The 16,245-nt window shown below is 39.7% G+C and overlaps 2 protein-coding genes across 19 annotated transcripts in view; one reads left to right on the plus strand and one right to left on the minus strand.

Moving 5' to 3' along the window:
- The window catches only part of LOC114878955 (small conductance calcium-activated potassium channel protein), a 129,197-nt gene extending 118,216 nt beyond the window's left edge, over positions 1-10,981 (plus strand). For all 7 annotated transcript variants that reach the window (XM_046287719.1, XM_029193349.2, XM_046287722.1 and 4 more), the window contains one exon: positions 125-10,981. In XM_046287719.1, the coding sequence (XP_046143675.1) occupies positions 125-751 (627 nt within the window). In that variant the 3' untranslated portion in view covers positions 752-10,981. The remainder of the gene's footprint in view (positions 1-124) is intronic.
- A 766-nt stretch (positions 10,982-11,747) lies between these two features.
- On the minus strand, positions 11,748-15,647 carry LOC114878958 (A-kinase anchor protein 17A-like). Of its 12 annotated transcripts, none has more exons than XM_029193356.2 (8): positions 14,999-15,647; positions 14,414-14,662; positions 14,034-14,332; positions 13,780-13,928; positions 13,499-13,706; positions 13,219-13,413; positions 13,025-13,154; positions 11,748-12,950 (listed from the first exon to the last, which is right to left on the minus strand). In XM_029193356.2, the coding sequence occupies exons 1-8, from the start codon at positions 15,168-15,170 to the stop codon at positions 12,046-12,048; spliced, it is 2,307 nt and encodes a 768-aa protein (XP_029049189.2). In that variant the 5' UTR covers positions 15,171-15,647; the 3' UTR covers positions 11,748-12,045. The 12 variants fall into 12 exon arrangements, with proteins under 12 accessions (XP_029049189.2, XP_046143974.1, XP_029049197.1 ...); XM_046288018.1 differs by having other exon boundaries at positions 14,034-14,662; positions 14,999-15,108; positions 15,298-15,642; XM_029193364.2 differs by having other exon boundaries at positions 14,034-14,662; positions 14,999-15,004; positions 15,298-15,641.
- Positions 15,648-16,245: the final 598 nt, after the last annotated feature.

Genomic DNA, 16,245 nt, shown 5'->3' on the forward strand with positions numbered 1-16,245 from the left:
GAAAATATCCGCCTGTACAACCTTATACCAATCCCTTTCCCCTCGTCCGACCACTCGTAGTTCCGTACTACTCGCGTCGCCTCCTCGGCGGGCTCATAACTAGGATTAATTATTTTTTACACAGACGCAGAACACAGTGTACGAGATCGTGTCCGACATGAGCACGCGTCAGGACGGGCTGGAGGAACGTTTGGTGGGTCTGGAGGATCGGCTGATCGGCCTAGAAGAGAAACTGACCGGTCTCCAGGCTCAGTTGGAGCTGTTGCCGGAAGAGTTGACCAGGTGTCTGGCCCAACACGCCGAGAGGATGGAGCAGAGACGCAACTTCCTTCACCCGGACACCGCGGTCGCGATGGCGTCTTCGGGTGGCGGCGGCGGTGGCGGCGGGGTTAGCGGGGGTGGCGGTGGGGGCGGCGGTGGCGGTGTGCCAATGGTAAACAGTATGACGATGGGCATCTCCGTGTCGGCTCATCATCCTCTGGCCAACTTGTCGAACTCGCTGCCGCACTCGAGGAGCGTGCCAAGCGCACCCAGTACCGCGTCCCTTCATCCTTGGCCGGCCAGTTCGATCTTACCACCTGTCTCGAGCCGTACGCCTCACCTGGTGCCAGAGACCGGAAGGCACCACAGCCTGGCACATTCCACGGTGGCCACGACCACGACCTCGCAGTCGGCCACCAGGCTCACCTCGCAGCCCGGAATGGGAGGACTGGGCAACAGTCAGGGCTCCGACACGTCTGCACACAGCTGAGTCTCGTCTTTGCAGCCGCAGCACTCGTATTAAGGGAACCGAACCGTTGATGTTCGGTCACCTCAACGACGCTCGCGTCTCCTCAAGTCCCTCCTCTACGATCGTTTATCCGACCTCTCTTGTAATCCTTTTCTCGTTTCTCTCTCTCTCTCTCAGTGTGTCTCTCTCTTTCGGGGATAGGAAGTATCTTCAGGTCCATGTTCAGGTGTACTGTGAATTCGTTGACTCTAGTGGGTAGAGTCGTTCGGTTTTGTGCTGCTTTCACGTCGGCCTGACGGTGAGTTATACGTTCCTGGCGAAGAAGTAGAACGATGTAAAAAATCAAAGAGAACACATACACACAAACGCACAGACTGCCTGAAGGTTCGAGTTTTCCTTCGATTATTCGCGGGGTTGAAGAAGCCGCCTACTTTTCTAAGCGCAGATCAAACGAAAGTCTTGCTGCAGTTGCGTAAACAACGGGTCCAATCCTCTTCCCGATTGATTGTGTCTTCTTATTTAAACGAAGCGAGAAAGAGAAAAAGGATAAAAAGGGATAGGGAAGACGCGCACGTGCCGAGAGGAAGAATCTTTACTCGGGGACGAGATCGATCCCCGGTTGGAGATTCACGGAAACGTGCGAAACGAAGGGAGGGACTAAGGGACGCGAGTGTCCTCTTCCACTCGCTGCGAGCTGCTCCCCTGCCCAACTTGCGTGCCTGAAAACTTTTTTCTTAATATTTAAATATTATATTCGACACACACACACACACACACGAACTCCATCTAATCGCTGTATACCTCGTGAACAAGAAAGAAAGAAAAATGAAAGGGACAGGCACCACTTGTGTGTGCGTTTAATGCGCGCGGAGAACGTCTCGCCTCGGCGAGAAAAAGACGGTGGCTCTTGAACTGACGACGAACGCACACCGGAAGCGTTTCCTAGAGGATTAAGTCGTTTCCTGCGAGACGTCGCGTACCTTGGTAAGAATTTTAATTTCGTTTCGAATCGCGCGCGCAACGGGCTGCGGTATATTTTAAATGCGTACTCTTCTGGCCACGCGATTACCCTAGAATTATCCATTATAATTTTACGTTGTTCAGCCTCGATACACGTGACATCATTTTTACACACTTCCCGAATTCCTTCGCCGAGAAAATTCAAAATATCGGTGTACAAATTGCGATCACGAAGCAATTTCGCGTTGTCGATCAGCTCGATCGATGGTAAATGAAATTTTATCGTTCATTATTCTTTTTTACTCTTTCCGCCTTGTGATCGCAAATTGTTTATCAGGGAACGATCGTTCGAACACACAGAAGACACTTTATCAGGCAAGATCGCATCAAAGAAACAAAGATGAATCGACACGAACATTGCATCGCCGCCCCTCACACCTGAGTCAAGTGACGAGCTTCAAGGGCCACCAAGAGACCACGAAACAATCCCCGGGGCTGACGGAGGGAGAATGCAAAGTGATCTTATCCGCTTTAACGTCCGTAGGTTACATAGGATATTATATTGTTAGCGTATACAAGGTGTATGTACACGGTGCACGGGTACAAAGGCTACGTTTCCACCGACGGGGGAGAAAATTCTTTTTTCTTTTTTATTTAATAAACGGTCTAAGTACAACAGTGTACGCGTGTGCACGCGGTGTGGTCCATTCGTGAATATTGATTTTATCGAAAATTTCTTGCCAACGAAATGTTGTTGTAGATAGACGTAAAGGGGATGCACCATGTAAGGTTCGCTGGAACGTGTCAAAGTTCTTTGGCGTTTCGTTAACAGAGAACGAATTTATTTTTGTAATGGATAACACAAACGGTGCTTACCTACAAATTCGATCGTTCATTGAAAAACGATCTACCTATGACACTGACCCGACTTCTTCTGCTTTCAAGAAAATCAACCGTGCAATTTCGAAAGTGCGTCTTCGAAAATTTATACTAAAAAATTTCGAAAATATTCCTTGTTAAGGATGAAATACTTTCGCGCGGATGAAATATTGGCGATCACTTAGAAATCTTAAAATATAGGTCGGTCCTGGGTCACTCGAGGAACGCGTCTTCATACATGAACGAACTTCTTTCGAGGTCGTTTCGGAATATACCACGTTTCTTATTATGGAAATGAATTCGGTTTCTACGAAAAATCCCAAAGGGAACCAGATGAAAGAGGAAGGATAAAAGGATTCTGAGCCGGTTGTTGGATGATCTCCTTTGAATCGTTTCTCGCGTACAATGATTTTTTTTCCCCCCTGGAACATTAATATTCAGTGTTACGCGATTCGTTGGATCAAACGGCACGCACACGTACGAAGCTGTTGTTATGAGATAAGCTTAATCGAACAAAATAACACGAGATAAATGGGGAATAATTCGTCAACGATGTTTCGTTCAATATCCGCGACAGGACTGGGTGATGTAGTAGCTCGAACAGGAAGCGGTGGGTGAAAATATAGGAAACTATGTTAACTAAATCTTTGATATTGATGAATGAAAAAACTTTGATATTGAAAACTATAAAAATTAATACAAGCGTGCATTAGCTATAGGTACAGTTTCAATTCCGATTTGAACAAATTTGGTATTCAATTGTTCAAACTGGAAGATAATAAATTTCGTATAGAATATTTCCGCATTTTTCGATCCTCCACGGAACATCCTTAAAATTCCAAAGATTATAAACTTTCAAAGCCAAATTGATGATAAACCTCTAGATTGTTATGTCGCATAAAAAGTTTCCTTAAATTTCAGTCGCGACAAGCTTACCTTCAGTTCTCCATCAATTTTTTCCACGACACTTCATTTTATCCTTCTCCTGTGAGACACGTTTCCTCAACAGGATATTCAATTTACCGCTTCCTGTTAAGAGCAGCATCTGAGGCGGTCCTGAAACCCTTTGTTCGTATTCTTCGTGGTCGTAAAAACTGTACGGTTTGGCAGGAAGCACACGCGACCGTGATTCAAGCCTATCGCGATTTCTAATCTAATTTCATAAATAAATCTTTTCTTTGTTTCCTTCCTTCTAACCACAGTTTACGCAATCAAATGAATTTTCTTGGCTCTGAAATAAATTTGCAAACATAATTTTTGGTTTAAAGTGACGTACAAGAAATTAGGCTATTTTGTACCTCGCATAGTTTTTAATGTAAATCTTGGAACCTAGTTTTGCGAGGGTTAATCTTTGCAAATGATCGAGTTTCCGGTCGCGTGACGTTCCCATCCGTTAGCGAACACGATCCACGGCACATCGATGTGTCGATACAGAAACGTGCTGGATAACGCGTTACGTACGCGCGAGCGAATCGAGTTAATTACGTTAATTGATAGTAAACGTTGAGATTCACTAGGTGATTGGGGGAAAACGAGTCGCGTCGACGGAATGATTCGTGTCACCCCACGTGACGATTCCTTTCTTCGACGCGATCGGATATATACGTTCTATACAAACACATATATACATATATACACGCGTGTACACGAAAATACACGGACACAGAGATACACGACAGATGGAAGGACATTAGCTGGTAAAATATGTGTTTAAATGAAATCGTTTTAAAGTATGACTATCGTTGAATAAATTAACAAATTTCAAAGGTTCGAATCATTCTCTAATGATAATTATTGCTAGAAAAAAAATGTTGAAAATAATTCTTGAAAAAGTCTTCAGTTCTCTATGAGATATCCCGTTAGTGTCCTTTCAGAAATACTGTCTCAATTAATCGTGAACACGTTGTTTATTAATTTTGCGAGTCGCTGACACGCGTTCGTCGCGCGGAAATTGATCCCGGAAGATGTTCAGAGCTCCGAAAAGCGAGCCGTACGCTCAGCGACGACCCGTGAAACGAGGATAACGTTAAGAGAAAGCGAAAGGAGACAAATAAAAGCAAACACACCAAAAAAAAAAAGAAAACGATAAAACCGCACACGATCGACACGCAGGAAAAGAGAACCCAAAGATCGAGATTTTTGGGGGCAGATTCAACCACGTCTCGAAGAGCCATCACTCAGTGAAGACATTGAAAGGAAACAAGACAAAGGACTCGGAGAAGAAAGCCGAAGACTTCTCTACAGTCAGGATCGAAGGTACGAGCAGAAGGGGTGGACAGAAGACTTTTCTGCCCTCAAAAATGATCGAACGTTCGTTTCCGGCGGATAATGTTGGGACCTGGTTTGTCTTGTCCGTTTATCGTTTCATTTCGAAAGCGTTGTTTCGCGGCAACTCCGAAACGCGAAACGGGACCAAAGAAAAAAAAAAAAAGAAACAAAAAGACACAATTGTCACAATGTTCTCATTCCCCTTCTGTCTTCTATCCTCTACTCTCTCTAGCTGCCTCTTTCTGTCTCCTAATAACTTGTTCTTCGTTTCCATTTCTTTCTTCCTCTAATTGTCTCTCTTTCTATCTCTATCTCTACCTATTTCTGTCGCGGCTCAAAATACCGGACACAACTCCACACGATATTTTTATATAGATTTCTTAAAAGTGCATTATAGTGCCAGGAAGACCACGCCAAGTTACAAAAAAAAAGAAAAGAAATAGATAATTAAAAAAAAAAAACCACACACAAACATACATGTACACGTATCTCGATATCGATGCATTTAGGCGATAGAGGAGACGATCCTATAAGTATTATAAAGTATAAATACGAGTAGCCAGATCATTGACGATGAGTTGATCACGAAAAGGTTTAAAAAGAAAAATGTTCAACGTGGATGAGAAACGATTCGAAGCCAAATGATCTTTAACCATCAGTTATTTGAATCGATGATTTTGATTTGCGTCGCTTCGATTGGACTGATCGGTACCATTGTTGCTTCGAGTCATTAATTAGCCTCTTACGTAGACATTGAAACCCGGTTAGAATGAATTCTGTTCGATCGTGGAGAGGAAAGTTAAAAGAAAAAGAAGAAAACAAGATTCGTTTAAATTGGATCAAAGTTTCCATGATTTCTCATTTAATCGATAATTATGTTGAAGTAAAAATAGCTTTCGAAACATCGAACGATAGAGAAAATTGAAGGAAATCGATTTTCCATCAGATGCAGCTAGATATGTACGTATATAAAAGGAAAGGTGTTCGATCCGCGTTTACGCTGAAGGATCAGCAGGACAAAGGGGATGGTTTACAGTGTGATATCCCACGGAAAGGACCTTATACTGGCGATCTGTACGTTGCCCGAGTGAAATTGCTTCATTGACTCTCCTTCGTACGTTCATATACCATCAAGAATCATACAGTATGCGTGCATGGGACGTTGCGATTCGTTCGTCTGAAGTATTGCCATTATTTTGAACGACGCGTCGCGACGTAAGAAAATCAGTAGAAATACCTACTAATAGCGCGGCTATCAGTATTGACTATTAACGACATTAATCCCCTAAAGGAATGCCATTTTTCCATTTGCAAATAATATTTGTAAGCCTAATAACATTGTTTCAATTCAGTTAGGAATTAATCCTTCAAACGTTTTGTTGTTAAAATGTTCAACCATTTAGCTGACAATTATTCATTCCCATTGTTCAGAAAAATGGAAGGGTTCCAGGTGAACGAATCCTCTGTCCCATCATAAATATGCCGAGATTGATTTGTATGTTTATACCTGTACATATGTGTATACTATATTATGTAATATACCCGATATTATAGTATATAGTGTATATATATACATATTATATCGAAGCGTGCATTATGGCCTTTGTTTCGAGCAGAGTTTATACACGTCTCTTGTAAGGATCCAAAGGGGGGCGCTTTTGTGTTCAGGGGTGAGTTCGAACGACGCCGGTCCGGTCACCGTGTTTTCGAACACGTCGAATGTTTCGCGTGTGTTTAAATGTTGTACTTTATATGTGTACATAGGTATTTTGTACGCTCAATGGGTTCGAAAACACGGGAACAACGGCGTGCACGGACGCCCTGCTGTTGAGAATGGGAGTGCTCCTACCCCTTTGTTGCGTAACGTTCTCATGTACAATGTTAATAATGGTCATTTGACGTTCAGTTTGCACGTTGACGATACAAGCAATGCAAATGTTTTGCGAATCGCCATAAATGAAAAATGTTTTTTAGTTCAATTATTGCTTCATTTTTCTAAGTATATTTCACTTAATTTTATTAGTATCTTAATAGTCTTTACAAATAAATACCTAAACCACCCTTTCGAATACTCCATCAAGAGGTGGTGTGAAAGGACTCTGTAAAATCGCTCTCAAAATTAGAAATGGAAGGGAAATGATTTGCCAAATTTGAATTGATTTTTAGACGAAACATTTGCAGTATATTTCGATCGATCGACGTGCAACCGCGTTTCGAACGAGCCTGTGTTACACCAGCATGCGGTTGCGTCACGTTCAACCCATTGCCATAATGGAACGGGTTTCTTGTTCCAAGGAAACGAGAAAACTATCGTTTACGACAGGTTGCAGCGCGCAACGATGCAGCGGCCTTTATTTCGCGGGATTCTTAGCGTTGTCGGTCACGAGAATGCGTCCGTGGTTCGAAACAGAAATATCAAGTGTGAAATAAAAAAAAAAATAGAATTGAAATGAATGATTTACTACGCGAAAGAAAAATAGGGCACGTTGTAGACGCTGAACAGAACGGAGAAGAAAAGGAAAAATCGTAACCGAAACGCGTAGGCTAAATCCAACTATCTTTGTACATAAGCATTGCGAACAGAGACACGTTATTTCCACGTTGACTCTCGTATACTTTCTTCCTTTATGTCGCGAGTTTCCATTCGATGGGCTGACAGATCGAATATTTGCGTTCGAGTAAAATGTTGAAAGAGAAGAGGAGGCTTTAAGGGAGAATAAAGAAACACGCGAAGCGTGAAAGTGGGTAAACGACCTGAAAGAGCCATTCAATGATCGCAAACGGTTCGATCGGTCGTGCTTTAAGAGCGCAACGATGGTAAATTATACGAGAAACAGCGTAAAAGGTAACAACAACAAAAAAAAAGATGAAGAAGAAGAAAAAAGGAGTCGATTTAATGCCGGAGAATATATCTCCGAGCGATTTATACGAGCGTTACTACGTTATTGCCACGTATTAATCGTTTATTATTGTTGTCATTATTACGAATGATTATTATTATTATCGCGTATTATTATTACCATCATCGTCATTACTATTATTACGAATAACATTACGGTAGCGTTTAAACGGTTTTAACTCTCAGACACTTTATTAAGATCTTTACCAATATTACCTAGCGGGCTGTCGCCGTGTAACTTGTTACGTAAAATGACCAAAAAATTACTAAAGTAACGTACTACCTATTAATCTATATAGGATGATCTAGTCGACCACGTGTTAAGGGGGAAACAGTCTTTTTTAACGAGCTCTCTCTTTCTCTCTATCTATCTATCTTCTCTGTTAGTAAGTTTTGAAGGAAGACCCGGAAGATGCAACGAAGATAAATGATTTAACAGCGATAAAATTTCATTTATTATTATTTTAGAGGGTTATTGAACATCGTGTTCCAAAATTTACTGATTAAAATCCGTTTCAGGGGGGAACGCCTGACAAATGATTGACTCGTATCACTGAAACTTTTGCTGCGACATTTATTTCATAAGAAAGAAGGATTCTATCGGTTGTCATCGGAAACGAACGATTTAACAGTGATACATCAATCCCGAAATTTTATTTATCATTATTTTAAAAGGTGATTGCAATCATTATCAAATATCACGTTCCTGCAGTGTCAAGATTCGGTGATCCAGAGATGTCTGACAAGTGATTGACTCGTACTACTGAAATTTGTGATGTCATTAATATAATTCCCTGTCTAATTCACTTGCAGCAATTGTAATGAGTATTATAGAATTAGATTTACATTAAAATTTAACAATTTACGTGCGGATTCAATAATTTCTAATAAATCAACCCGTTTCAATGACACTTGATGCAAAAGAATTAAAATCAAAGTTCCATCTTTAATTTATCACTAAACCTTTAATTCGAAAAATCTTTAATTAACTGTTTTTACAATAGAAAGAGGTTGCAACTTCCGTGTGTCCGTTCAATGTAACACAGCCTGTCTAAAGAGGTGTAGATTACGAAGGAATAGCCCACAGGGTGTCGCGTTAGCACTTCAATGATATTGAACAATGTCTGGCGATGATGAAAAGCATGTGATGCTTGCTCAAAGTGAAAAAAAAAAATAATAAAATTGTACTTTTGGGTCGTTCATTTCCCAAACGCTCGACGTGCCGGTCGAATTTCAAAGGAACCCAGAGAAATTTGTATCTTCGCTAATTTTCTATTGAACTGTTCCATAATTATTATAAGAAACAGAAATAAAAACACACGTACATACACGCGCATACACAGATGAAAAGATTGTAAAAAAAAAAAACATAACAAATCGAAGAGAGCTAGATAGAAACTTTTTAATAGAGAAATAATAATAAATAGTATATTCGAAAGGGCCAGTAAACCTCGTAGCCAAATATAATATCGTTCATCGCGTTAAAGAATAAACCCTTTGACTGTTTTCAATCCAACACCCTGCAAAATTATTTAATTTCTAGAAACATAGGGAACCGAACGTATGTATATAAATAAAGTTTCTAACAAAATACCCTTCTTTCGTTGGAGGCACATCATTCTGGAAATCTTTTAATATTCGACTATCAGTGAAATCGAATTTTTGTCAATAAAAACAGTCAAAGGATTCAGCTTAATCGATCGCGCAGCTGTACTCTACAAATTTAAGCTGTTTCGTTCGAACTTGTTTGCCCCGCATTTCATTCTCCCTTGTATCTCACGGGACTTCTTTTTTTTTTGTACGTAGTATCAACGACTGAGTAAACTTTAGAGGCTTTACCATTGGAAAATGGACGATTCACTATTAGAGTGTAAACCGTGACGAATGAAACGATATGGTGGTACCTCTGTGAGCGTGCGAATGATCCAGAGCGATTTCGAGGAGAATTGCATCGGTGACTCGAGGAACAAGCGGATTTTTGCAACCATTTTATGGACGAGTATTTAACTTAACGAATTACAATATCGAGTTACATGCTGTGTATTCGAATCTCTCTACGAAACAGTTTTAAGAAATGGCACGGTAAAAGAATGAAATTGGTAATAATTATTGAATTAGAAATCGTTTCCTTACTTAGAATTTCAAAGAATTAGTTTGTTGCATATTAAATGATAATCGATCGTGAAACAATGAAGAGATAAATAAGGAGTTCGTTCCTCCAGTTACCGATTCAATGAACGCAGACGATAGCGTTCGTTCTACGTGAAACTACTCGTCGCCGGTCAAGCAAGACCAAAAAACAATGAAAATGTTTGTAATATCGTCGCCAGCTAGATCTCGTTCCTGCCCTCGATAAATTCGCGATATGATCGCGAATCTCGCGAGCGTTCGCGAACGCTATCGTCGCGCGACGATTCAATTTTGAGAGGAGAAACTAAGAAGAAAATAAATATGAAACAATTCCCACGCAACGAATCTTGAAAGTAGTCAATATCTAATCAATTCCGAAGATACCGTAGCGGTAGTTACGATTTAAAATGAAAAAAATAAATAAAAGAAGAGAAGGTAATTGAGAAACCAGTGTGAAATAAAGCGATGACAGGAACAGCAGGTAAAAACGATACTGAACGTACAGGATGAGTCGATAAGAATTGAAATAATCTTCTGTTTATTCGATTTTACAAGAAATTTTTATTCGAATGGGCTGAATCGTATAGAATAATTTTCATTTGCCGAAATATCGAAATAATCCTGAATTATTTAATCTAAACAACGCAGTGCATTTCTTTTTATTATAAAATTGTATTATTAAGTAACTTATAAGAATATTCTGTTTCTATTTATATTGTTATTGTATAAAGGGCCATTGACTCATCCTGAACGATTAGAATGATAGACAAACGAGCAGGAAAAAAATGTGGCAGATATTTTTAAAGAGAAAAACATGCGTGTTTAAGAAGAACGTCGAGTTAACAGAGGCGGTGCTAATCATGGCACTAATATAAAGTAAAAAAAGATGTGAACCGATGAATTTCGATCCTTGTTAATCATAGGCGAATTAATATCAAGCGAAGCATCAGTTGATAAGTAAATCTCTAATCGTAGCGTGTATCTCCGAGGAGCGCTGCTAAAAAGAAAAAAAAAACGATCTTCGAACCTTACGAAGGGATAGGGGTATAATGACTAACAATGTTTATGAACCAATGCATTTTCATGCCGAAAACAAATAAAATTTGCAAGTCGGATCTGAGTATCTTTTTACTTACCCTAAAGGTGTTTTTAATTTAGAATTTGTTTTTCAGAACTTTTGTAACTGGAGGATCTCTTGAAGAATATTTATATTAAACGGTAAGATGAACTTCTAGTATATACATATACAAGACCGAAAAATTATTAGAATAATTATTTGACAAACTTATATTTTGAGAAGACCGCCTAGAATTAAGTATTTTTTAAGTTCGATCGCTCCGCCATCTATACAAAAGCAGCGGAAACTACTCAATAAATTACCGACTTATCAACCGAACTTCCGACAGTCGGTAATCGAACCTTCGGCTGTCGGTAAGTTAACGAATAGTTTGCGCCGCTCTTATATAGATGGCGCAATGGCCATGAATTGGGGTGTCAGGGACCCCGGTGACTCACTACGCACCGACCTATCATCTTGGGGTGTCGGGGACCCCAGCGACTCTCTTTGTGCACCGACAAATATTATCTTGGGGTATCAGGAACCCCACGACTCTTTCTGCGCATCGACAAATATAATCTTGGGATGTCAGGGACCCCGGTGACTCTCTCTGCGCACCGCCAAATATTATCTTGGGGTATCAGGAACCCCGACGACTCTCTGCGTACCGACAAAATATCATCGTGGGGTGTCATGGACCCCGTTGTCTCTCTGCGCATCGACCTAACTCTAACCCTGGTAGTTCTTAAGTGGAAAAGTGACATGCATGGATGTCTTTACGCTTTATATATATAAGATTTGGGTCAATAAATAATTTAGCAAAATAGTTATAAATTGATTTATTAAATGTCGATTGCTTTAATCTATATACAAGCTTCGGAGATCAATGAATTGCTCATATGATTACCCTATCGTGACTAAACTGTGTCATTTGAAATAAGCAAGATACAATGGCATGAACAAAACAATATCTTCTAAAAGTATATCTATATGATATAAATGCTACAGATGTTAGTATGCATGAATACGATTACAAGTTTTGTACAAATTCTTACGACGCGCGATTCTTCTTACACGATGGGATCAGAGGCATAAAAAAGAAAGAATTGTCATCAATTCTTGTCAGTCGGAAGTTATGTTCTCCAAGTGAGATACTTGTGATGCTTCTTTGTTCTCAGTTTTTTTTTCTGTCGCCTGCAATGATTTGTCAGTCTCCGCTTTACGATCAACAGCGTCAACGCCTTTCGACCAGGAACAGCTTCTTCTTCTTCCTCCAGGAGACTTTGGCATCGACCACGTTCTGCTGCGAGATCTTCTCTTAGGCGACATACTGCGAGATTTAGCTCTGGTGATCTTTACTTTTGATATCGATCTTTCTCTTCTTCGTCTGTAGCGATTCCTGGTGTTATTTCGGACCTTAGAACGACTTCTCGAGCGAGATTTCTTCTTGGACCTTGATCGACGCGATCGAGACCTTACCTTCGAGGAGGATCTTGATCTCGTTTTCGATCTGCCTCGTCTTCTTCTAGATCGTGATCTGCTTTTACTTTTACTACGTCTCTTGCTTCTCGATCTCGATTTGGTTCGCACCTTTGATCGTGACCGTGATTTCGATCTTGATTTACTCGGCGACCTGGATCTTGATCTTGAACAGGACTTGGATCTCGACCTCGATCGCGATTTTGACTTCGATCTTGTTCTCGACCTGGATCTACTGAACGAACCCTTTCGGCTACGCGACCGTGAACTTCTGTAGTCGAAAGAATGATAATCCTGACCTACTAAATGAGCGAAGTACTTGTAATACTGCTCGTTATATAGATGAGGATTAAACGTGTGTACTGCGCGAGGATTTCCAGCGTTACGCCATGCAAATCCTCTACCCCTTCCGCGCAGAAAACGGCCACCCCTGGGCATACCTCTTGGAAAACTAGGATAAAGCATAGGCAGTGCTGCTTCGTAACACCATGGTTGTGGAAATCGGGGATAAAGGGTCGGGTAAGAAAGAGATTCCAAGGAAGTGACAGCTGAAACATTAAAATTATTTAGTTCATCTATATTTTATGATTTGATATTTGTCCTTACTGCTAGTGATACTTACTTGTAGACGAGGATGGATATGCAACATTCTGTTTCAGCACGCTTTTTAATTTTTTCACTTGTTCCTCTGCACCTGAATCTTCGCTCAGACTTGCCGTGTTTTCCGAATCTTTTCCCTTTTTAGGTTTTTTCTATAGAAACGCGAAAAAATTTCATTAATACAATGTATAAATATAAGAAAAAAGAACCTTTTACCTTTTTCTTTTTCTCCTTTTTCGACTTCTTCTTCTTCGATTTTTTCGCTTTCTTGTCTTTCTTGCCTTCTTTCGAATTATCATCGGAACTCAATGCCTCCGTGCCATCATCTATTTTATTATTCTTCTTCTCATCCTTTTTTAAATCCGCATTCGATACTTCGTCTATTGTAATTTCATTGTTTTCTAGTTTTATCTTAAAATAATATACACGAATATCAGGATAATTTTCATAGTAGAAAGAAGTTGATTATAATAATCAGAGCTTCATTAAATTATACCTTTATCCTATCAAATAATTCATCTAGAAGACGAATACTTTCGAGTTGCCTTTGTGCTTTTATTAATTTTTGTCCCTCCCTCGCGATTTTCATAGACACTTTATCCTCTTCCTTTTTCCGAAATTTAGTCAGAACTTTACGTTTTCTTTTCTCTTCCCGTTTTCGTCGTCTAATTTCTTTAGCTGCTGCATCAGCCTCTTCTTTCTTTCTACAGAAACAGAAACATACAATGTAATTTGCGTTAAGTTCACAACTCTTTGCTATATTTTACTTCTAATTACTTTTGTTCTTCGCGACGCTTCTCCTCGGCTTCCTCTTTCCGACGAAGTCGTTCTGCCGCTAATGTATCCTGCGCTATAAGGCGTTTTCTTTCGAATTCTCTGTGAGCAACAGAGCTATCGCTCATATGTTTTGTTTTATCAAAATCGATCTACATGAAATAGCGAAAATGGGAATAATATTCTTTATTATAACAATTACAGGTTACAGTTACAATCTACACAATTCATGCAGCAAACTCACATATTAAACACACCTTAATGGCAGCTGTGAATGCTTTTTCTCCTTCTTTTTTAAGAAGTTTCATCCCGCGTAAAGCATCCATAGTTCTAACAAAATCCATATATTCGACATATTGAATGTATGCATCAAAAAATATCCCATCCTCATAGCTGAACTTGTTAATATTTGTGCCAAGACGCATTCTAGATCTATAAGCATCAGCAGCAGGTACATCAATCCTTCTGAGTGTTCCCCATTTCTTAAAGATTTTAGTGATCACAGATTCGCTAGGGAGTGTTCCACCATCCTCTATGAACCATTTAACAGGCAATCCTGTAATATGAATAGTGTCAGGCCTTTCTCCAGGCTTCAATTCGTTCATATGCTTGGCATCTCTGAAGTAAGAATCCCAACTATGTCTGGTGGGAAAGTCATCCTTTGCCTCTGCTGCCCGGACTTTTAACACATTGGGAAATCCGGACAGATTCAAACGCTGAGAATCCAATCTTGCTAGTACACGCTGCAGTCTGCACCTGTCTTGTAAATCTCCTTCCAATCTGATAAATTCCAGTGTACTCTTCGCTACCTTCAGAGATGCAAACTCGTCCGGTAATATAAAGGCACGTATCTTCTCCATTACCTCCCATGTTGATATCGTTTTTCCTGTTTATATCGCAGTTAATTTTCTGTAAAAACCTATTATGCTAAAAATATTATATATATTTATAGATTTGCGCATAATTTAACATAACTGCATATATTCCCTGTCACAAAAATGAATATTACTATTATTATCAATATCTACCATGCCTGAAAAACTCTGAGGATTAAGTTATGGGGATGAATTCTCAATAGTTTAAATACTGAATAATGATAGTTCAAGAATATATACATATGGATAATAAAATTTTACAAGATAATGAATTAAACTGACAACATTCCCAAAATATAACAATACATAGGAAAACAAAATAATCACGGATTTTTAAGGAATTTTACCTGGAACTTTTAATTGGGGAAGATTAACGGACACATTTATTTTCGCAATTGGTTTTAAATAAAGTGAGCGTGGCATATAGAGAGGCACGATATCGCTAAGATCCCTACAGCTTCGAAATTGATTAACAACCTCACTACTGGAATTTTCACCTACCTTCTTACCATCGTTCATTATTAATCTAAAATACCTTTTATGTACTAAACTACGCGTTAATTATAAATACGTGTTAACAAAGAAGAGCTACAGTTATTATTAAATATCTTAGTTTTACAAAAAAGCAAATCAAGGAGATGAAAACCATTCAGTAGAGAGGTTGTGTATCCATTCGAAATGAGAAATCTTCCCAAGTTGAGTTGTTCCTTTCTTCACTTCACCACTGAATATTTATTTCAATTAGCTCGTTTCACTCTTTTCGATTTACTTCCGATTTAATTCACCAACAATTAAATGTACGAAAGCAAAATCATTTCAGCTTTCACGTTCTGTCAAGTTTCACCAATCGAACAACAAGCCCTCCACACACCAAACTCTACTCTTGCAGCAGTGGACTACAGATACAAAAAGAGTGGACACGCCTTTGTTCTCGAAAAGGTCATTATTTAGGGGTCCCGGATACCCCTGGATGAAGTCAGATCTGCATGTAGAGAGCACAGTCGGTATAATCGTGCCTGTTTGACCAGTTCCTGTACCCCTTACAACCCCGCAACCATTACATCGCTACATCCCGTACATCCCCACATTCTTTACATCCCTATATCACTTAAGTCTCTGCATCCCTCATACCTCTGTATTTCTTATATCCTTGAATTCTTTGTATTCCTGCACCCATTACATCTCTGTATCCCTTTCATTCCTGCAACCATTATATTCCTGCATCTCTTGTATTCCTGCAAATCTTATAATGAACACATTATAAATATAATAATACATTATGAAAACTGGTTCGAGTAAAGGTAAGTAAAGGTAAGTAAAGCTAAGTACAGGTAAGTAAAGGTAAGTAAAGGTAAGTAAAGGTAAGTAAAGGTAAGTAAAGGTAAGTAAAGTCTCGCAACATTGTTACAACCGCGCAATCCCGGCCTCACGCATCGCAACATTATTACGGACGAAAAGCGAGAGTGCCTCATAGAATTCGAATTTTGCTGTGAGGCAAGTGCTCGCCGCGTACCCAACAATGTTGCAAAACGTGAGGCCGCGTTCGCGCGTTCGCGACAATGTTGCAAATTGCAAAAACGCCCCCACGAGATCG

This window comes from Osmia bicornis, chromosome 11 (genome assembly GCF_907164935.1).
Source record: "Osmia bicornis bicornis chromosome 11, iOsmBic2.1, whole genome shotgun sequence".
NCBI classification, from domain to species: Eukaryota; Metazoa; Arthropoda; class Insecta; order Hymenoptera; family Megachilidae; genus Osmia; species Osmia bicornis.

Coding starts and splice junctions, on each gene's coding strand:
- LOC114878958 (XM_029193355.2), bottom strand. CDS start 15,170: ATGAACGATGGTAAGAAGGTAGGTGAAAATTCCAGTAGTGAGGTTGTT. Junction 14,663..14,998: donor TCCCCAATTAAAAGTTCCAG/GTAAAATTCCTT, acceptor CGATATAAACAG/GAAAAACGATATCAACATGG. Junction 13,707..13,779: donor AAGCGTCGCGAAGAACAAAA/GTAATTAGAAGT, acceptor CTGTTTCTGTAG/AAAGAAAGAAGAGGCTGATG.